The sequence below is a fragment of the Tamandua tetradactyla genome, chromosome 14, assembly GCF_023851605.1.
Source record: "Tamandua tetradactyla isolate mTamTet1 chromosome 14, mTamTet1.pri, whole genome shotgun sequence".
Classification (NCBI taxonomy): Eukaryota; Metazoa; Chordata; class Mammalia; order Pilosa; family Myrmecophagidae; genus Tamandua; species Tamandua tetradactyla.
In genome coordinates this window covers 87559329-87580303 of record NC_135340.1, presented here as the reverse complement: position 1 = coordinate 87580303, position 20975 = coordinate 87559329, and the positions used below count along the sequence as shown (strand labels likewise).

The 20975-nt window shown below is 54.6% G+C and overlaps 1 protein-coding gene and 1 pseudogene across 1 annotated transcript; one reads left to right on the top strand and one right to left on the bottom strand.

The window, feature by feature from the left end:
- Positions 1-2811: 2811 nt before the first annotated feature.
- On the bottom strand, positions 2812-15704 carry GPR132 (G protein-coupled receptor 132). The gene is made up of 3 exons (XM_077126669.1): positions 15594-15704; positions 9950-10061; positions 2812-5259 (listed from the first exon to the last, which is right to left on the bottom strand). The coding sequence occupies exons 2-3, from the start codon at positions 10011-10013 to the stop codon at positions 4133-4135; spliced, it is 1191 nt and encodes a 396-aa protein (XP_076982784.1). The 5' UTR covers positions 10014-10061; positions 15594-15704; the 3' UTR covers positions 2812-4132.
- Positions 5820-7235, top strand: LOC143656556 (large ribosomal subunit protein eL6 pseudogene; annotated as a pseudogene).
- Positions 15705-20975: the final 5271 nt, after the last annotated feature.

Genomic DNA, 20975 nt, shown 5'->3' with positions numbered 1-20975 from the left:
TCTGAGCACCAAAGAGACTTCTGAAAGCAACTCTTATGCCTCCTTACGAGCAGTCTTAGCTTCTCCCCCACAGAAATGAGTTTCGTAAGGGGAAGTATCAAAATCAAGCGATTGACCTTTTTCTTGGGAGTCCCCAATGGTTGGGAGGGTACCTGGGGTTTCCCAGATGGGAAAGTTTAATGATTCCATTTATATTTTTACCACCTTTGAACCTTCAGGGGATTCTTCCAGTACTTTTTAATTATCACTCACCATAGTCTGCAATGTATCCGGGTATTACACTGAGCTATAGAGAATTACAAAGCCTCATTCCTGTTCTAGACTCTAGGAGTTTGGGTTGTTTAAATGAATTATCCAGACAGGTTGATCTTGATTATGTCATCAAAAATTTAAGTTCTAGACATAATAACCCTCTCTTCCTTTGGTAGAAAGGTTATTCCCTCTACTTCATATGGTAGGTGGAGGTCTAGAGTACAAACAGTGTCATCTTTTACTCTATATTCTGATTTATCTTAGACCCAGCCAGGTTGGCTTTGTTTTAACTCTAATTGAGGTCTGACTATTTTTTGGTTGTTTTAACTATTATTATATAGAGCTATGCTAACTTTAAGGGCTGCAGCACTCCATTTCTGGGTCTTAGGCACTTACCAGTATTTTTTAAAATATTCTCTCTAAAATGTGCATCAGGCTCTACTCATCTTGGGGAACATACACCGTGGCCCTTGCTGGTTCTCTGGCACAAAGCCCCATCACCTGGTCTTGCTGGCAGACACTTCCAGGACTTTCCATGTTGATTCACACCTTTGTATCTGTGTACATCCTGGCCCCTGGGCTTGAATCCCTGCCCCACCCCATGCACTTACCAGACTCCTACACATGCTTCAAAACCCAATCTCCGAACCCGTTTCTTCGTGAAGCCTTCCCTGACTCACCCAAATGACAATGACCATGGAGGGCAGTAGAGGGCATTAGAAATGCAAGGGGCAGTGTCTGCATGCAATGGAGGCAGGAGATGGCTGGAAGTGAGGGGAGAGGGGAGAGGAGAAGGAAGTGAGGCAGGGAAAGAGTGAACGGTCTTTTACAAATGCAATGAAGAGGAAAAGTGAGAGAGCTCAGAGTGGTAGGGTTAAGGGAAAGCAAGGAAGGCCCAGTCTGCAAGGGTGGGTACTCACCGGTGGGACACAGCCCAGGAAGGGGTCGCTGGCCTCAAGGGCAGGGCCAGGCTGGGGCTGTGAAAATTTGGGTGGGGCAGCTCCCAGGGGAACCTACATCCTTTTGAGAGCCAACACCCACCGGACCCTGCCCCAGCCCACCCTCCTCCTCAGGCCTTCTGGGGGGCTGCAGGCCAGGCCTCCTCCCAAGGACCATTCCTGTGTCTCCCTTAGGCTACTCTGAGAAGAGCTGAAGGAAGCATCAGGACCCATCCTCCTTACCCCCCAGCTGCTGGTGCAGCAGTCATGGGGAGGGAGGAAGCTCCAAGGGGATGTGGCATCTTGGGGCCACAGGAGCCTCCAGTTCACCCACCTGCACCCATAGGGTGGGGTCTGCCCAGGCCAGGTACATGGCTGTCACTCAGGAGACCCCAGAGCAGAGGTGAGGGGTGCTGGGTAGACTGAGAGACTCAGGCCGACAGGGAAGAGGAGCCCGAGGCAGGGTGAGGGCTGCCAGAGGGGGTGGGCAGCCGTGGTGGGGACCCTGCGCAGAGGTCCTGGGCCTGACCGTGGGCCTGAATGCGAAGTACTTGGAACGAGGTGCGGGACGAGGTGCAGGACAAGGGGGTGGCTGGGGTGCAAGCCACGCCCACAACCTCTCTCTGCTCCTCCAGCCATGCTGTGGAGACAGGCGCTAGGGCTTGGGACCCAGTGACAGAAAACGGCGCAGAGAGATCAGGGCTCCTGTTTGTGTCCTTCCCTGCAGCTCAGAGTTCTCGCTCAGGACCCCGGCCCCACCCAGCCCAGCCCTGGCTCCTCCCACACCTCCCCCCATCACCAGCAGCCTGCCCTGGCCCTGCCCTTGTCTAGCCCAGGGACCTGTGTCCATGAGCCCTTGTTTGGCCAAAGGTGGGACTGCCTGGTGCAGAGCTTGCCCATGACGTGCTCCGTGACCACTGTCCTCGCCGTCCTTCCCCACCTGAAGACGCTGGACGGAGGATGGGAGGGGCCTCTGAGCTTGTCCGCCCTGCCCTGCTGGTTTGGGCCGGTAGGGGCACCCTTCCCCCACACACACACCAAGGACAGCCCAGATGCTGTAGCCTGCAGCCCCTGCCAAGGCTGAGACCCCTTTGGGACCCTGGTGCCCAGTGAGGCAGGCGCCAGGCTCTGGGAAAAGAGCACAGAGAGTGGGGCGCCGCGGCCAAGCACAAGGGGCCGCAGCATCCTGACAGCACCCAGGTCTCCTCTGCCACTGCTGCTGGAGACTACACAGAGGGGCTGCAGGGCCAGGGTCGGGCACTGAGGGCCACGGAGGCCAGGACAACCGAGAGTCGGAGCCCAGACCACCGGCAGCACCCCTGGCAGTGCCCCCTCCATGCCTCCCCTCCCCGACTGCCCCGGGCCAGGCTCACCCCCACCGCTCAGCCCCCAGGGCCTGGCATCTGTCCGGGGAGTCAGGGTGGGGGCTGCAGGTCTGTGCAGAGTCCCTGGGCTGGAGGCGGAGGAGTGGGGTCCCCTGCTTCCTGCTGCATCAGGGGCAGTGAGGGGACGTCAAGGAGCCCAGGAGAGGATATCAGGGCACCTAAGGGAGCCCTAGAGGAAAACGTGTACTGGAAAAGGTAAAACAGTAAAACTTCATTTAAAAGGGGATTTGAGGTTAATGCATATTTTATGCTTTTATTAGAAAATGTATTTTCTCAACTTCCCTAACAATGAGGAGTGGCAGTGACAGCTTGCAGAAATGGAAACATAATTTAATACCAAGGCCAGGCCTGGCTCTGTGGGAAACAGTCCTCGGGCAGGACTTCCAACGGCTGCTGCCCCATTCCCGCCCCAGGCCCCCCGCCCCTGTCCAGCCAGTCTACGCGGCTCTGGCCGTGGTCATTGCACTGCGCTCCCTCCTGGAAGGTGACTGGGGCAGAAGCAGCGGGAGGGTGGAGGGCCAGGGGCGGCGACGTGCCGAGGTAGGTGGCCCCACCTTACAGGTGAGGAGGCCGAAGCAGCCACGAGGCTCATCCTGCAGAGTGAGGAGCCGGCTCCCGGCGCATCCGTCCCCAGGGAGCAGAGTGACTCCATCCTGGCATGCCTCCTGCAGGCCTGGGGGCAGGAGTCATCTGCTCGCTCCCACCCTGCCCAGCCTGGAGCCCGTGGCCACTGCTTCCTGACCAGGGAGCCCCGAGGTCCCTGCACAGAGGGATTCAAACATGTCCTGGGCCTCAGCAGCAGCCGTGTTAAACCCAGGCAGACTTGGCGCCAGGCAGCCTCTCTGGCAGGCCAGCCAAACCATCAGAGTATTAGGGGCTCCCTGTGGGGGCCGTGGGTCTGCCGCGCTGGAAGCCGGGGCTGGGCCCGCCCCTCCGGAGGGTCTCGCAGCCCTCTGAGGCAGCACTGCCAGCCAAGGGCCCTCAAGGCGGGCTCCTGCCTGCCTGCTTGGTCCGAGGCTGTCCCAGCATGCAGACACGGCCACAGAGCCGTCAGGGCGGTTTGCACAAGGTCCCGAGGCAAAGGCACATAAAAACCCACTGTGTGCCATCCATCCCTGCGCAGTGCCAGCCCGAAAGCACAGACCAAGCACGCCAACCTGGCAACCGCCCCATGCTCAGTGGGTGCTGGCCAGCAGCCCCAGCCCTGGCCAAAAGCTCTGCTGTTCATTGAAGGCTGAGAGAGCTAGCCAGTGGCGCTGGGGCCAAGAGGTCCCCCCCACCCCAGCACCCCTCTGGGCACCTGGAAGTGTCCCCACTAACCCCTGGCATAAGACCAGCTTCCCATGGGCTCCTGTGCCCAGTAGGACATCCTAGGCAGCTCCTGAGGAGCAGAGGCTCCCAGAGGAAATGGCTCTGAGAACAAGAAGGCCGGGGCACATCTTCCAGAGAGGTGACCTCCAGTCAGCACCATGGGCCCTGTGGCCAGTCGGTGGGGAGGGAAAACTGCCAGTCCCTGGACGCCTGTGCCTACCCGCCCTCTCCCGAGGATGCACCAGCTCAGCAGATGTCTTCGCTCAGCTTCTCTGAGGTGCCCGGGGAGCCCCACACGCCTGGCTGCAGTCCCGGGGGATGGACATGCCTGGAGAATGGGCGGCAGCTGGTGGGATCAGTGGGAAACATCTCCTCGTCCAAGCCCTTGGAGCATGTGAGCTTGCTGGCGTCGGTCTTTGCGGCCCACACCTTCCACTCCTTGTGTATCTTGTACGCTTTCTGCCTGGAGTGGTCAGTGGCCAGCACGTAGATGACCGGGTCGGCCACGCTGTTTGCCGTGGACAAGCAGAGAAACACCACGGACACCGTGTACACGCTGTTTTCGAAAGCGCACACCGCCTCCTGGTCCCCTTTGTAGTAAGTAAAGGCGATGGCTTTGACCAGGAGCACCAGGTGGTAGGGGGCGAAGCAGACGAGGAAGATGACCACAATGGCGGTCACCGAGTGCCTCACCTTGGCCTTCTGGGCGGCGTTCAGGCCCACGCTCTGCCTGATGCTGGCGATGATCCGGTGGTTGGTGAACGCGATGATGGAGAGCGGGACGGCGAACCCCACGATGAACCGGGAGTAGTGGTACCCGGCGATGAGGCTGTCCATGGGCAGCGCCTCGAAGCAGGTCTCCTCCTCCTTCATCTTGAACACGGGGTAGTGGACCAGCCCCACGAGAAGGAAGACCGAGACTGAAATGGCCACGGCAGTCCTTTGCTGGCGGCGGGCCCGGCTCTCCAGGGCGTAGACCACCGCCAGGAAGCGGTCGCAGGAGATGCAGCACAGGAAGAGGATGCTGATGTAGATGTTGCAGAAGAAGATGTAGGCGGTCAGCCTGCAGGCCCACAGGCCCAGGGTCCAGCGGTGCTCATTCTGGATGTAGACGACCCAGAGCGGCAGCGTGCTCAGGTACAGCAGCTCGCAGACCGCCAGGGAGAACAGGTAGACAGCCAGCACGTTGCCCTGCAGCGCCTGCAGGAGCGTCAGCCACGCGGTCAGGCAGTTGGCTGGGAGGCCCAGGCCGCACACGACGCTGTACACGGCCACCAGGAACACCCTGCTCTCCTCGTACGACACGTTGCTGCAGTTCCCGGGGCGGTGGGACACGGGCTGCGAGACCGAGTTGCTCACCAGCGTGGCGTTTCCTGCAGGACAGAGATGACAGTGAGGCTGGGGGTCCTGGGAACCACCCAAAGGAGACCTTGGCGATCACAGAAAAAGGTGAGAAGGTGCTGGTAACTCCAAACCACCAGAGGCTCCGGGTGTATGAAAAACTCCTAAGTGGATTTTTTTTTTTTTTTTGAATGATCCCTGATTTCCAGCCCAATAGTCTGATGGCAGAGAACATGGGCTGAGTCTTTGCAACTCACACAGGTCAGTTTTCAAAAACGTTGCTAGTACAGTAAAAAGAGTGTTTATCTTGGCCCCTGCCCCGTAAAGATGGAAAGTGACGTACTCCAGGGCTCCGTCGTCCCCCATGGAAACTTCGAGCAACCAGGAAGAACTGATGGAAATGGCTTTCTCAGAGCTCCAGAAAACAGGCAACTGGGCAAGTGCCAAATCAAAGAAACAGCCACTTCAAAGCACTGGGGCCTCCTGGCGCCCTGGTAATCCCATACCCCACGGAGCCAGCTTGCATGCCCTGAGCAGACATCTGGTCCCCGTTCCAGACGGAGGAGAGGAGCCCTCATGCATGCCATGGAGCATGCACGCCAGGCCCAACCTGTCTGGTGCTGGCCTGGGGGACTCACCACCGCAGAACCTGCCCTGCATGTACAAGGTGGCTCACCAAGCTGACGAGACATGCTGCCTGGAACGAGGGATACTGCTGGCTGCAGGACACAAGAAAACATTTCCTAGAGAAGAGGGGGCATTCAGAACCACATAAACAAGGGGATTACTGGGTCACACAGACAAGACTCATATGCTGGAAGGGTCAGGGAGGCCCTGAGTTTTGGCCCCGAACTGTCCTCTTAACTTATCCTGTGGGTAAACCCTGAAGGACAGCACTCACACAGGTCAATCTGCAAAGACCAGGAAAAGTGTTTTCTTCTTTTCCCACTTTTGAAAATTGGTTCATTCCTGGCTCCTGGCATTCAACAAATACTAGCTGGATATAAGCTTAAGGAACAGATGCTTCGGAGCTTAAGTTTCAGTGATAACATATTCACATATTAAAATGTCCAGGTTTCAACAAAAGGTTATAAAACGTACAAAGAAACAGGAAGCAATGGCCCAACAGAGGAGACGATTAAACATTAGGAACCCTGAATGAGAAGGATGAGAGCTGGGACATTCCAGACAAAGACTTTTTATTAAATGGTCCTAATTATGCTCAAAGACCTAAAGGAAAACATGGACAAAGACCTGAATGAGCTTCCCGACCTTGCGAGATGGCGATGAAAAGGCTGAGAAGCCAGCTACTATGGAGAAGAAACCAAGGGCACTGAGGCCAGTAGCAAGACTGAGAAGGGGGAGCCTCAGTGCAGCCGAAACCCAGTCCTCATCAGAGGAATTGGCAGATATTCCTGATTTGCAAGGCATTCCAGAAAGGCCATGCATAAGAGGAAGTATTCAGCAGCTAAATCCAGGATTGAAAAGAAAAAGAAGGAGAACGTTCTTGCTACCGTCACAAAACCCGTGGGTGGTGACAAAAATGGAAGCACCAGAGTGGTTAAGCTTTGCAAAAAGCTGCACTCTAGCATCACTCCCAGGCCGTGCCGGTCGTCCTCACTCATGACCTTGCACAGAGCGGCTCTCCTGAGACAGCTGAGCAGTTGCACCTGTGACTGGACCCCCGGTCCTCAATCGAGTTCCTCTACATAGGACACACCCGAAGTTTGTCAACGCCACCGTCACCTAAATGGACAGAGGTGGCGCGAACATCCCAAAACTTCTCACTGATGCTTAGTTCAAGAAGAAGCTGCATAAGCCCAGACACCAGGAAGGTGAGATCTTCCACACCGAGAAAGAGAAGAGCGAGCTTACAGAGCAGCGCGAGGTTGAGCAGAGAACTGTGGACTCACAACTGATGCCAAAAATCAAAACTGCTCCTCTTTGATTTCCGTGTTCTGTGTTCTCTCTCACAAATGGAGTTTATCCTTACAGATTGGTGTTCTAAACTTGCAAAGAACCTAATTAAATAACAGATAAATTTTGAAGGAAAAAAAAAGAACTAAAGGAAATCAGGGAAATGATGGACAAATACCAAGAGTATCAGTAGAGAGATGGAAATTACAAAAAGGAACCAAACAGAGCTGAAGACCCCAGTAACAGAAATTTAAAATTCCCTAGAGGGGTTCCACAGTACAATGGAGCTGGCAGAAGAAAGAATCAGAGAATGGAAAGATAAGACCATTGAAGTCCTCCAGTCTAAGGAGAAGGAGGAGAGAATGAAGAAGAGAGAATGGAGCCTGAGGAATCTGTGGGACCGGTGCATGCATTGTGGGGGCCCCAGGAGAAAGAGAGGAAGGGGCAGACAGACTATTAAAGGAAATAGTGACTGAAAACTTCCTAAATTTAATAGAAGACATGAATATGCACATCCAAGATGCTCAATGAACTCACTTTAGGATAAGCTCAGCTAGACCCATGCTGCAGCATATTAAAATCAAACTGTCAATGCCAAAGACAGAGAATTCTGAGAGTCAAAAGACAGAAGCAATGTGTCACATACAGGGCATCTCAATAAGGTGACATTCTGACTGTTACTGGACAAAGGCTATGGATTCGTTTGCCCAATGTGCTCAATGACCCATACCTGAGACACCGGGGTTTCAGAGAGAGAAAGAGTTTATTGCTAGGTGCAAAGCAAGAGACCAGATGGCCAAGCAGCCCAAAACTCTGCGTCCCTGAACTGCAGAAACTCTGATAGTTCTATAGCATCAAAAGATGGGCAGGGTTTAGGATAATGAGCACAGTGGCCCCAGCTGATGTGATTAGTGGTGATCTAATTATTGAGCTGGGTCCTCCTGCTGATTCCACAGTCAGGGGAGCCCACCCAATGAGACCAGCCCCCGGGCTCCAGCCCCCGGTCAGCACCCCAAGGCCAGCAGGACCATGAAGGCGAAGTCCAGGTGGCCCAGAGGTCCAGACCTGGGCTCTGCGTTGACCCCTCAGGGACGCTCTGATGGCACGGGTTCCATCTGCAGTGTCCGCCTGGCTGCACCCATGGGTTTGAGTCCTAGTCACGGGCCGCTGGCAGTAGAGTGGCCATCGGGGTTTCTCGTGGTTTCTCTGGCCATCCCAGCCTTGGCATCAATGCCAGATGCTGTGCCGTGACGCCCTGACGACCAGCCTCGGGAGAGCACAGAGGGCAGCCTCTTCTGGAGCCTGCCCCCCTAGGCCTGAAGGGCGCTTGGCTGTTGCTTACATGGACGTGGGGAGTGAGGAGTGACACACATGGTCTCGCTTGGGGACTTGTGCGCTTTGCCAGCACCCAGTCCCCCAGGCCGTGGTGCGGCCCTGCATGCCCACTGTGGCATGCACTGCCACATCCTGGCTGTTCCCTGTTCACCCCCGAACTGGCCTACCCAGTGCTCCCTTGAGCCTCCTTCCAGATGTGCACCCCAAATGCTGCGCCACCCTGGGGACCCCGGCTGCTGCAGGGATCCACAGGCCATGTTTGCAGTTTCCAGGATCTGGCCACATGCGTGACAGGGCAAGGGGCCACAGGATCAAGTGGTAGAAGTGGGGGAGGGGGGCGGGCCCAGGCTGCTGCAGGACTCCAGAGCTCGTCCCAGCGCTGCAGGAAGCAGTCCCCATCGTGGATCCCAGACCCGGTCGTGCTGCCGTCCTAGCCACTCTGGGACACATGGTGCCACCCTTTCTGGGCGCTGAGACTGGGGCTCGGGGGTGTGAGTGAGTGCCCTCGAGTTGCAGTTCTCAGGTCTTCACACAGGAACCTGGGCTGGGCTGAAAAGCATGTCGGGGGGCACAGTGGGGACCCCAGAGCCACGGGGGCTGTCCTCGGAGAGGAGCCCACTGTCAGCCAGCTAGGGAGGCTGTGGCAAACACCACCCATCGGCATCTCTATCGTTGCAGGGTTCTGGAGCTGGTGGCAGCAAGTCCACCCTCCGGGGCAGGTGGCACTGCCGTGGGATTTGGGGGTAGCCCTGCCCAGCCTCTCCTGGGCTTCCCTGGCTGTATCTGACCCCGCCCTGCTCAGAAGTGCTCCTGCAAATGGCATCCTCAGAGCCCCTGGAGCTGGGGCGCTCCCCACAGGTGGGGCCGGGGCTCACGCCTGTTGGCGGGAGCATGATTCACAGTGTTATCACGGTGAGTCATCCTCCCCAGCCCCCAGCCCTGCCCCTATTTCCCCCAGGGAGGCCCCGCTCATGCCCATCCCCCAACACTCAGCTCCCCAGAGAGGCCACCTCCCAGCTGTCGGCAGCCCAGGGGTCTGTCCCTGAAGCCCACCCTCGCCCGCCTCTGGGCTAGATAGTACTGCCGGCTCTGGATGTGGAGGTAAAGGTGTCTCCGGCCCCTCTGTCACCCACACCTATTGTCAAGGATGGCGCAGTCTAGGGGGCCCTTGGCGGTGAGCCAGGTCCTGGGGTGTGGACAGATCTGCCCCCCGGGAGCCACCAAACACTTGCCCTCCTGGTCTTCTAGCCTCATTCAAACAACTATGAGATGGACATTAACCAGTTTCTCGACAGAGTGCCTTCACTGGATCGCCTGAGTTTTGTTTTAATTTGATAACTGATCTTGCAAGTTAATTTTTGAAGTAAGTGTCCCTATTATGAGGACAAAGCGCACTGCAGGAAAAAATCCTTACATCCGCCTCTTTAATCTGTGAAGTGAAAAGAGTCATGGCTGCGGGGGCTCACTCACCTTGCATATTTACAGGGGTCCACGCAAGAGCTGCTTCTAAAATAAGCTTTCTAGCACACTTCATCCGTCTTGCCAATCCTTCAGGAAGTTTACTCCCTGAGTTTTAAATGACCTGGAAAAAGTAGGTTGAAATGGCTTTAGGTCTTTGAGACTAAAGGAAGAAAGTTTTATTATGTTCAGAATCTTGGTTTTCTGTAGCACATAATCTAACTCAACCTGTCAGGATAGATCAGTTAAATAATTCAAACACAGGGAGCCCAGAATACGGAATGAGGACTTCTAATCCTGTATAGCTTGATGTAATGCCTGGATACATCCTGGTATACTAAGCAGATAATCAAAAGTATTGGCAAAGTCCCTTGAGAGATGGGAGAAAAATCATGGAATTGTTAAACTTCACCACCCTGAAAACCCCAAATACTGTGTCAAACCATAGGGGCATCCAAATCAACAGGCCATGCCCTTGATCGTGAGGCTTGCTCTTGTGAAGCTTATGTATGTAGTGGAGAAGCTTAGCCTACCTATAAGTATGCCTAAGAGTTACTTCCGGAGGGCCTCTTTTGTTGTCACTCCTTCTAAGTCTAAGTCTGCAAGTGAAACCATTGCCCTCCCCGCTACGTGGGACATGACATCCAGGGGTGAAAGTCTCCCTGGTGGCATGAGAGATGGCTCCCAGGGATGAGACTGGCCCTGGCGCTGTGGGATCAACAATGCCATCCTGACCAAAAGAGGGAAAAGAAGTGTAACAAATAAGGTTTTTTCTCAGTGGCTGAGAGAGTTCAGATAGGGTCGAGAGGCTACACTGGAGGTCACACTCTTCAGTTAGAAATTGCCAGCTATCAGAACTGGCCAAACCCCAACCAAAACCATTTCTGTCAATCCTAAAGAACACACAGGGCATTATATAAGATTCTACAAAGGTTCCATGCACTAGGGTAACTCTCCAAAATTTACAATATCCAGATGGGTTCCTGGACCAGTTAAGTCCTGAAATGCAGAGGGGCCAGCCTTTCCAAAACATCAGCTAGTTCCATCCCCTTATCCCATATTATCGACAGCCCCTTTCAACACGAAAAAGTTAGAATGGGCATAGCCAAATATCCCGACAGAGTGGGAGAAAGAGCAAAGGTGGTGGTGGGGTTATACAGAGAAGGTTGGATTTAACAAACGAATATGAGTGCTGAATCACACTGATACTTCTTTTAGATTCCAGTGCCTTAGAGTAGCTAGAAATAAAAACCTAACATTGTGGGATTGTAACCCATACCAAATACTGAAATCTGTTCTACAGTTAATTGTTATGATGTACTTTGAAATTTATTATTTAAAGAGAAGGAGGAGTATAGCAGAGAAGATAGGATTTAACAGATGAGTGTGACTGCTGAATCATTATATTGATATTTCTGTTGGTCTCCAGTGTCTTGGAGCAGCTAGAAGAAAACAAAAAATCATGGAACTGTAACCCATTCCAAACTTTAAAATCTGTTCTATATCTACTTGTTAAAATGTACCTGGAAATTTATTGTTTTTTTGTATATATATTTCTCTCTCTCTCTCTCTCTCTCTCTCTCTCTCTCTCTCTCACACACACACACACACACACACACACACACAAAACAAACGTTAAAAAATTGCTTTAGGGGAATCAGATTAAGCCACAAATGAATTGATTCAATGAGTGACTAGAAAGCATTTATGGTGTTCCAAGTCTTGTATTAATCCTGTGGAACACAATAGTATATCCTTAATATATAAAGAATTCCCAGAAATCAATAAAAGACAACACAGCAGAGAATTTCTCAAAAGCCATGAACGTATAACTCATAGAAGAAATAAAAAAAAGCTCCTAAAAATGTGAAAAATTCTTAAGTCTACTTATAATCAAATAAACGTATGAACATCTTAAAGAGAATCTTTGCCCACCCGACTGGCAGAAATAAGGAATTTTAATTGTTGGTGTGGTGAAGGTGTGAGGTATGGGTATGCACGCTCTGTTGAGGCGAGTGTAAATAGGTACATATTTTTTGGAGCACAATTTTGCAACACGTTTCTAAAATTTTTATGTATGTAACTTTCAACCGGGTAAAGCCGGTTCTAGGACTTTTCGCCCAGTGCGCAGCGTCTGGGGCCAGTGTAGTCACCTCCCGGCGCAGCGTTCCAGGGTAGAAGGCTCCAGGGCACCCTGGGGGCCCCGCTGCTGACCGAGGGGCGCCTCGGGGTGCCTAGCCCTCTGCTTCCTTTGCTCACCACCCCTCCTGAGACTCAAGCGCCAGCAGGGCCCCGGACACAGGCCCACCCATGCGCCAAAGAGCGCGGGAAAGCGCGCACCCAGGGAGGCGCGCTCTATACCCCTGTGCACACAGCAGCGATGCGCCCAAAGCCCTGGAAACCCCGGGCGCAGCTCTGGCGCATCCTTGGCCCAGCAGCTCCGCCGCGTCCTTGGCCCCTGGGGCGGGCGGTGGGCTCCTCTGTCCCGGGCCTGGGAGGGGCTCAGGCACTGCCGGCGCCGCCCTTGATCACTGGGGTCCCACAAAGAGGGTGACAGCCATCGGCCTCCTCGCCAGCTCCTTCTTGCCCACAAGAGCCATCCTGATCAAGGCTCCGTGGCCACCGGAACTTTCTAGAAAGTGTCCCCGGACCCCACCGGTGCCGCCCCGGGGAATTCCGCGGGACAGCCGCTTTTTCTCAAGAGTGTTTCTCAAAAGCGACGAAGAGGAAGCCCGGATGTTTGCTTGAAGTTACAGGAAGTTCTTTGACTTTGGCAGAATTTTCAACTGACACCCCAAATACATAAGAAGGTGAGCCACTGAGGGAAGAGCAAAGAAAGAAAAGGCGACAGGCAGAGCCTCTCTGGTCCTGGCGCTGCCTGACCTGGGACTTGGTGGGCCTGAAAGGAAACATCCCTGGGGGGTCTCTGTGACCCTTCTGCCCTGAAAGGAGGCCTGCGGTCTACAGCCTCAGCCAGCGTGGTTTTGGGGAGCCCCCACGGCCACACTGCTCACCACACGGCTGCTGGGCCCGGCCAGGAGAGGAGGCCTTGCCGGCCACCCTGGATTCAGAGAACCCAGACTGCTGAGTGGGGGGAGGTTCGGGGCTGACCAAAGGGAGTTGGGGGGAGCAACTCTGAGTGCCCCTTGCACCCAGGCCCCCACGGTCACGGGGGGAGAAGGAGGGCTGCCACAGCCTTGCCTCTGCTCTCCGGTGTAGAAAGCTGCCCTGAGTCCCGGTTCAGAGGGGCCCCTGTATCCCCAGAACAGCGACGTGACCATGTAGATGCCCCCCCCCACCAAAATCGTGCACTGCCCACGCAGGACTAGCAAGTGTCCTAGTCCCTGCCAGCCCTGGGGAGGGGCCCGGTCAGAGCCCAGGGTGGGGAGAGGCCTTACACCCGTGCCACCGAGGACCCAAAGAGCCGGGGTCTCGAGAGGCCACTTCTGCAAAAGCAGAGGAAGTGGTGTTACAATGAAAAATGCACACTCACTCCACGGGCAAGGTCCCCGGGATCTGCTCTCGGACATCTCCTGGGGTGGGGACTCCGGGGACATTGCCCAGCCCATCAGCACCCCGTGAGAGGAAGGGCCCCAACCCTGATGCATGGCCCCCACGTGCTGCGGTCAGAGCAGGTGGGCAGCCCTGTCTTTCATGTGTGACAGCCCAGCTGAAGAGATACAGTGACCCTGAACCCCCAGAAGAAGCAGCCTAGCCTTTGGGGCCCCAGGAGCTCCCTGATGCCTCACCACAGGCTAGAGCTGCAGGCGCCCCACCCCAACCCCTCTCCACCCAGGGCCCCCCAACCTCAGTTCACGGCTGGGATCCTGGGCGAGTGGCATGGATTATCCTGGAGGCTGACCTAGCTCTGGAGGCCAGAGGGGGGGGCTTGCTGGACAACAGTGTCCAGATTATCCAGGTTGGCGGTGGCCTGTCCTCTCAGGGTCCCTAACCCCACTGGCTCCAGCCTTGACCCTGCCTACAACTGGTACCCCTGGTCTTCAAAGAAAGGGGTCTGGGGTATCTGGGCAGCTCCTGGAGGTGGGTTTAAGTGGGAGGGACAGCAGGGAACTGCTGACTCCTGTTCATCCCCATGGATCACTGCCTCACCACCTGCCAGCCCCCTCCACCTTTGAGGTCTGCAGCTGAAGTGTGCACAGAGAAACACATAGAGAAGGCAGGAGGCACCTGCTCAGGGCAAGGCCACTGCAGATTGCCTGGTACCCCAGAGTGCCAGCTATGCTCCGGGCCAGGTGTCCCCTCCCTGGTCTGGACAGGTTGGCAAACTCGCCCCTGGCACAGGCGGCGGCTGCTGGATGTGCTAGGTCACAGAAAGGTTATCCTGCAATGCCTTGCACCCGGGATGCCTTGCATCCGGGGATCCTCTGCCTGCCTTGTACCTGCCCCCCCTCCCCATCTCCAGCTCGGTGTCCCCCCCAAAACCCCCAAGGGTCACAACGAGCCCCCTCTAGCTCCTAAGCTCGAGGACCCATCTCAGCCTTGGGGCACTCACTCACTCCTCCACTTCCCCTCCTTAGTGTCCCCGCTGCCCTGTCCCAGCTGTCATTGCCACCACCTTCAGGTTGGTTCACAGCTGCCCTCCCACTTTTCTTCAATGAAATATTACCGGAGCATAGCTATCCCCCGGATTAGAAAAGCGGTGGCGCTCACCGAAAGAACGCCCGGTAACAGGAAAGAGCGGCTCACACCCGGCGGCTGGCTGTCCCCGGAGCGTCCTTCCAGGCTTCTCAATTACCTTGTTAAACTTTTTACTGGGGACAACGTCAAGCATGGGCAGAAGCGCCGAGCACGGCACCCGGGAGCCTCCGCCGGCGATTCGGCCCGCGGGACCTGCGCCCTCCGAGGGGGCTCCCCGCGCCGCCAGGTTTTCCTCCCACATGGCCCTAGACACGTCAGGCGCCCTGTCTCTGCCGCGGCGCGTAGTCATCCTGGGAAAGGGCTGCCGGGACCCGCCCCGCGGCGCGACCCTTCGGAGGTCCTCGAAACACAGTCTCTAGCCGCTTCCAGCCCCAGGGGAGACCCAGCTTTCGGTTCCCAGTTTAAGGGTTAGAAAGGGGATGTTTCAGAAACGCGCGCGCACCTCTTGGATTGCCCCCACGTCCGCGGGCCTCTAACTCCGCCCTATCCCCCCCCCCGGGCCCCCCGGAAGCGCTGCCATTTCGCCCACCTGGGAGAGGGCACGCTCAGTCCCGGCCCCGTGGGACCCGGCTGGCCGCGGCGGCCCCTCCACGGCTGTCCCCACTCACGCTCGGCCCAGCAGGTCCTGGGGAGGGGGCACCCGCCAGACCCTCGCACCCCAGCCCCCACGTAGGCCCCGGGACAGTCGGTGATGCGAATGCCAACACCAGGAGCCCCCCCCAAGTCACTTGCAAGTGTTAGGCGAGGTTCCAGAAATGAGGTCCCGCTCCCTGACAGTCCAGCTGCCCGGACCAGCAGGCAGGGACAGGAATTCTACAGGAGAAAGTCCCGAACGTCGGCCTCTTAGGGTGCGGTGGCAGCCCCTGGGCCTCTCCCCCAAATTCCCCCATCCCTACCAGCACATAGCTGGGTATCGCGCCCCTGGACTCTCCTGGTGCAGGACCCTGAATGGGGAGCCCTCACCCAAGCCCCCCCTACCATCACGCCAACAGGTCACCTTAGCTCTGCCACCCCCGGGGCCTCCAGCGCCCCAGCAGGTGCTTCCCCGGACCATCCTGGCCACCTGGCCTCGCGGACCCCGATCTCCAGCCGCTCCGAGCGGTTTCAGGAAATGGCATGGTGGCGCCCTCGAGGGCTGCCTCTAAACGCCCCTAACCACAAGCTGGGCTGAGGCCGCGCTTGGCCAATGACAGCAATGACGATGACAGTCACCTCCCTCCACAGGGACAGCAGGAAACGCCCCGGGCGCTCTGATGCTCCTGCTGGCTCGGCTCCGGGGTGGAGGAAGCAGGACGGCTGGTCTACGCCACCCTCAACCCTGCCTGGAGCCCCCTTCCTCCCAGCAGTGGGGTCCCAGCGGGGGAACCACAGGGGCTGTGGGGACACCCCACAGGGCGGCATCCAAATGCAGGGCCCCACCGCTTTGGAAAGCCCTCACTTACTACTTCCCAGCCCCGTCCCCCAGCCCCGTCCCCAATCAGTTTACCGCTGACTGCCTTAAGGGGCGCTTGTGGGGTTTCCCGGGGTAGCCCCGGGCCTTTGCCCAGCCCCGACGCAATCCCTCTCTCCCTGGCTCCTCCTACCCACGGGGTGGAAGGGGGTGCATGCCAGGGCCTAGCTGAGGAGTTGGGATCCTCCAACCTCTCCAGGGCCTTGCACAGGGCCAGGTGCAGCTGTTGACGGGCCCTTTCTCCAGCAGCTGCTCCCCTGGGCCTGCCCAAGGCAAGAGGACCCCAGCAGGGACCGAAGCTGGCCAGAGGGCTCCTCGACATCTGGTATTTTCCCCTCACACATGTGGCTCACAGCCCTCCCAGTTCTACCCCAGAACTGCAATTTCGAGGGACTTTGTGAGGGTGGGTGCCTGGAAACCGGGCTCACGTGCCCTGGGAAGCAGCAGCCCTCAGGCGGGGAGCAGGTGTACTGTGAGCGCCAGGGCTCCTCCTCCTTCCAAACAGTTGTGTGGGGGCTGCGGCAAAAACCAAGGCCAGCCCAGGCTAATGCCCAAGAGTGCCACTCACCCCTGGAGGCTGTGGGGGCAGACAGGGCCAAGGTGCTCGGGGCTTGCCCAAGATAGGCCAGTCCCTCCGGGCAGCCTCGGAGGCTCCAGGATCCGAGGGAGGCTGGGGCCTTGCCAAGGCCGGCAGTGCCAGGAGCCCAGGGACAGCCCGGAGGACAGCCTGGGGGACAGTGGCCTTGCTGTGGGATCTGCTCTCATGCCCATCCTGCTGGCTGGCTCTGGTGGACCGCCCCCCACCCCTGTGTTCTCCAGGTTCCTCCAACCGCAGCTGACCTGGCCAGCAGTGAAGCCGAAGGAGCCCTCCCTGCCTTATGGCTGCTGGGAGGTGCTGGGAGGGCGCCCAGCTGGGACGGCTCCACCAGAACCCTCCTGTGGATCCCTCAGTGGGACCTGGTAAAGGAAGATGGACATGCTTGGGTGCTGTGAGTTGAGGAGGTATGGGCAGCTGTGCCTCCTAGGGGAGCCCCCCGAGGGGAGAGCCCAGGAGCCTGTAGGGTTGAAGTGTGTGGCCCTGTAGCCCCTATTCTGCCAGGGGGCCCACCATGCCCTCCCGCCTCTCTCTCTGCCCTGGGGGAGCACACACCGGCCCCCTGGGGGCGGGAGGCTGGAGACTGGGTCAGGTGTGGTAACCACTCTGTCTGGCCCAGGAGCAACTTTGGGTGGCGGTCTAGCATGGGGGGCAGCTGATCCCCACCTACTGTCTGCCCAGCCCAGGAGGCCCCATGGGCAGGGAAGGTGGACACCTACCCTGCGAGTGTCCAGGTGAGGCAACGTTGTATCACAGGATACATCTTAAAAACAGGTATAAATGACTAATGTGACTAAATGTACAACTTAAAAGATGTTTTTGCGTGAGGAAGAACAAAGAAATGTCAATATTGCAGAGTATTGAAAATAGATGGTAATTCATATTTTAAAACTTATGTGTGAGAATAAAGCAAAAAATGTTTATTTGATACAAAATTTATATTTTGACTAGGGCATCTCCTCATATAACTCATATGGAGAGTTTAATTGAATGCTATAAGTACATGGAACCTTGAATAGGGCATGAGATTTTGTAGGTTTGTCCAGAGTGATGCCCCGATAAATTCCAGAGTGATTTGACAGTGAATAAAAAAGTATTTGCAAAGTCCCCTTGGGGGAATGGTGAGAAAGGGGGAAAATTCAACTTCCCTATTTGGAGAAGGCCTGATAGTCTTGCAAGCAGTGGGGACAACCAAATCAATAGGCCAAACCCTCAATCTTGGGGTTTGTTCCTATGAAACTTATCCCCACAAAGGATAAGCTAAGCCTACTTAAATTAGGCCTAAAGAGTCACCCCCAGAGAACCTCTTCTGTTGCTCAGATGTGGTCTCTCTCTCAGCCAACACGACAAGCAAACTTACTGCCCTCCCCCTCTCTACTTGGGACATGGCTACCAGGGGTGTAAACGTCCCTGGCAACACAGGACAGAAATCCTAGAAGGAGCTGGGACTCAGCATCAAGGGATTGAGAAAATGTTCCCAACTAAAAGGGGGAAGAGAGAAATGAGACAAAATAAAGCGTCAGTGGCTGAGAGATTTCAAATAGAATTGAGAGGTTGTCCTGGAGGTTATTCTTATGCATTATATAGATAATCCCTTTTTAGTTTAAGGTAAATTGGAGAGGCTGGAGGGAAGTGCCTGAAACTGTAGAGCTGTGTTCCAGTAGCCATATTTCTTTGAGATGATTGTATAATGAAATAGCTTTTGCAAAGTGATGTGTGACTGTGAAAAAATTAGGGGGAACAAATGTTAAATTATGTTAAAATGTTTAAATATTTAAAATATTTTTGAAGTATTAAGATACATTGGGTAGAGGTAAATACTAGTAGTCAATGAGAAGGGCGGGTAAGGGATATGGTATGTATGAGTTGTTTCTTTTTTCTTTCTATTTCTTTTTCTGGAGTGATATAAATGTTCTGAGAAATGATCATGGCGATGAATGCACAAATGTGTGATGATAGTGTGAACCACTGATTGCACACCAAGTATGGAATGTTCATATGTTAAGAATGTTTGTGTTGTATGTTCATTGGTTTTATTAATAAAAACTTAAATATATATATCTGTTCTAGTTTGCTAGCTGCCAGAATGCAACACACCAGAGACAGATTGGCTTTTAATAAAAGGGGATTTATTTCATTAGTTCTTCAGAGGAAAGGCCACTAACTTGCAACTGAGGTTCTTTCTTATGTGGGAAGGCACAGGACGATCTATGCTGGCCTTCTCTCCAGGTCTCTGAGTTCCGACCACTTTCCCTGGGGTGATTCCTTTCTGCATCTCCAAAGGCCTAGGCTGAGCTGTGAGTGCTGAAATGAGGTATGCTGAGCTGCTTGGACTGTGCTACGTTGTGCTCCCTCATTTAAGCACTGGCCAATTAAGTCAAACGTCATTCATTGCAGCAGGCACGCCTCCTAGCCGACTACAGATGTAATCAGCAACAAATGAGGTTCACATACCATTGGCTCATGTCCACAGCAACAGAACTGGGTGCCTTCACCTGGCCAAGTTGACACCTGAATCTAACTACCACAAAATCAAACAAATCCCAACTGAGGGACATCCTAAAAAATATCCCAGTATTTTTTAAAACCATCAAGAACATTTAAAACAAAACAAAACAACACGTATAATCATGACTCTCATACAAATATAAAATGAGCACCCGCCAGCTCATTGCCGAATGCAGGAACCACGGAGAGGGTACAACCTGCTCGGAGCAGGATTCAAAGAAGCACACTCACCAGTGAGTCGAGAATGCTGACAGGGACTCCCACACACAAGCAAAACCAGCTTTCTCCACGACGGCGGGAAAAGGGCTGTTCTGTGACTGGGTGGACTTCGAGCTCCCACGGAAGGGCTGCTGCATCCCGGTTCCTCAGCTTTTTTCACCCAGGGCCTCTCTGTGTGGTGTAGGAGACCCCTCCCATCACTCGCGCCCTGGAACTGCTGGCCCAGTGTTTTTCCCGTCACTTCTCTAGCTGCTCCTCGGTGCAGGGTGAACTCAGTCTGTCCTAGTCCGCCGTCTTCCCGGAGCTCCAGCCTTTATCTTTAAAGACTCTGCATTTTGAATCATAGTTAGGAAGACTTTCTTGCTCCAAGCTTTTGAAGGAATTCACTCGGAAATGCTTCATTTCTTACACTTAACTCTGCTCCATTTAGAGTTTACCCTGATTTATGGGGTGAGGCAGGGGTCCCATTTAACCTACCCAGGGCTGCCCCTTGGTGGTCTCTGGGCCCCGCTGGCTTTGGCCATGCCTTTGTCATCACCAGAGCCCTGTGGCCTGACTGTCCCCGCCTGACCCCGTTGGCCTGAGTGTGCACTTGTACCTTTTCCTTATGGGGACATTGCACCATCTGCTAGAGTCGACCCCCACAGTCACACACACACACACACACACACACACACACACACACACACACACACACCTGAGGTTTCCTGCTAGTCCTGCTTTTGCTTCTTGGTATGACTTTCAGAATCTGCTTGTCTGCGGGTCTTATTGACATCAAGGTAAGCGTTGAGATCAAGATAAAGCAGCGCAGTCAGCAGTTTTCCCAGAGCCTGCCGCCTTCCATTGGCTGGACATGACTTCTGTGCCCCCAGGGGAGTTAAGACGCTTCTTCTTAATGAACCTGAGGGATGTTATGTGGTGCAAAATAAACCAGAAACAAAAGAGCAAACACTCTGCGGTCTCATTTAGAAAATACTTACAAGAAAATTGGGGCTTAGATTGTAAGCTTTTGTAGCAGTCACATTTAGTCTGGAGTGGTGATTGTTATTTCTAGATACTGAGAGGCTGTGCTATGTATGTATCACCTGGTATTTCCCTGGAACTTTGGGTACCTGTGCGACACCTAAGACTCAGAGTAAGAGTTCTGCAGCTCTGAGAGTCAGCACTGCCATGTACAATACCTGTTAAAGAAACTGAAAAAGAGATCGGGCTTCAATTAGAGATAAGAACAAAGTTGATCAGGTCAGGACTAAGGTAAATCAGAACACAGGAGGACATTGTCTGTGTTTTATAATTTCACCTACTCTATGAGACCAAAGTAAAGGAGGTTTATTTTGTCCAAAACCTAAATTTTCTGTAGCGCTTAATCTAACTCAACCTGTCTGGCCAGTTCATTTAAACAACCCAAACACATGGAGTCTAGAATGCAATGATGGCTTGTCACTTCATGTAGCTTAATGTAATGCCCAGATATATCCCAGAGGATGTTGAGTAGATAATTTTAAAGTATTGGCAAAGTCCCTTGAAGGACGGGAGAAAATATGTGGAACAATTAAGCTTTACCACTGGGGGATACCCCTGATACTCTCTCAAATACTAGGGATTCC

Excerpts from the sequence above, each read along its gene's own strand:
- GPR132 (XM_077126669.1), bottom strand. The coding sequence starts at position 10,013 with ATGAAGTGTGCTAGAAAGCTTATTTTAGAAGCAGCTCTTGCGTGGACC. Across the intron at positions 5,260-9,949 it reads GACCCCTGTAAATATGCAAG|GAAACGCCACGCTGGTGAGC; the intron begins GTGAGTGAGCCC and ends TCTGTCCTGCAG.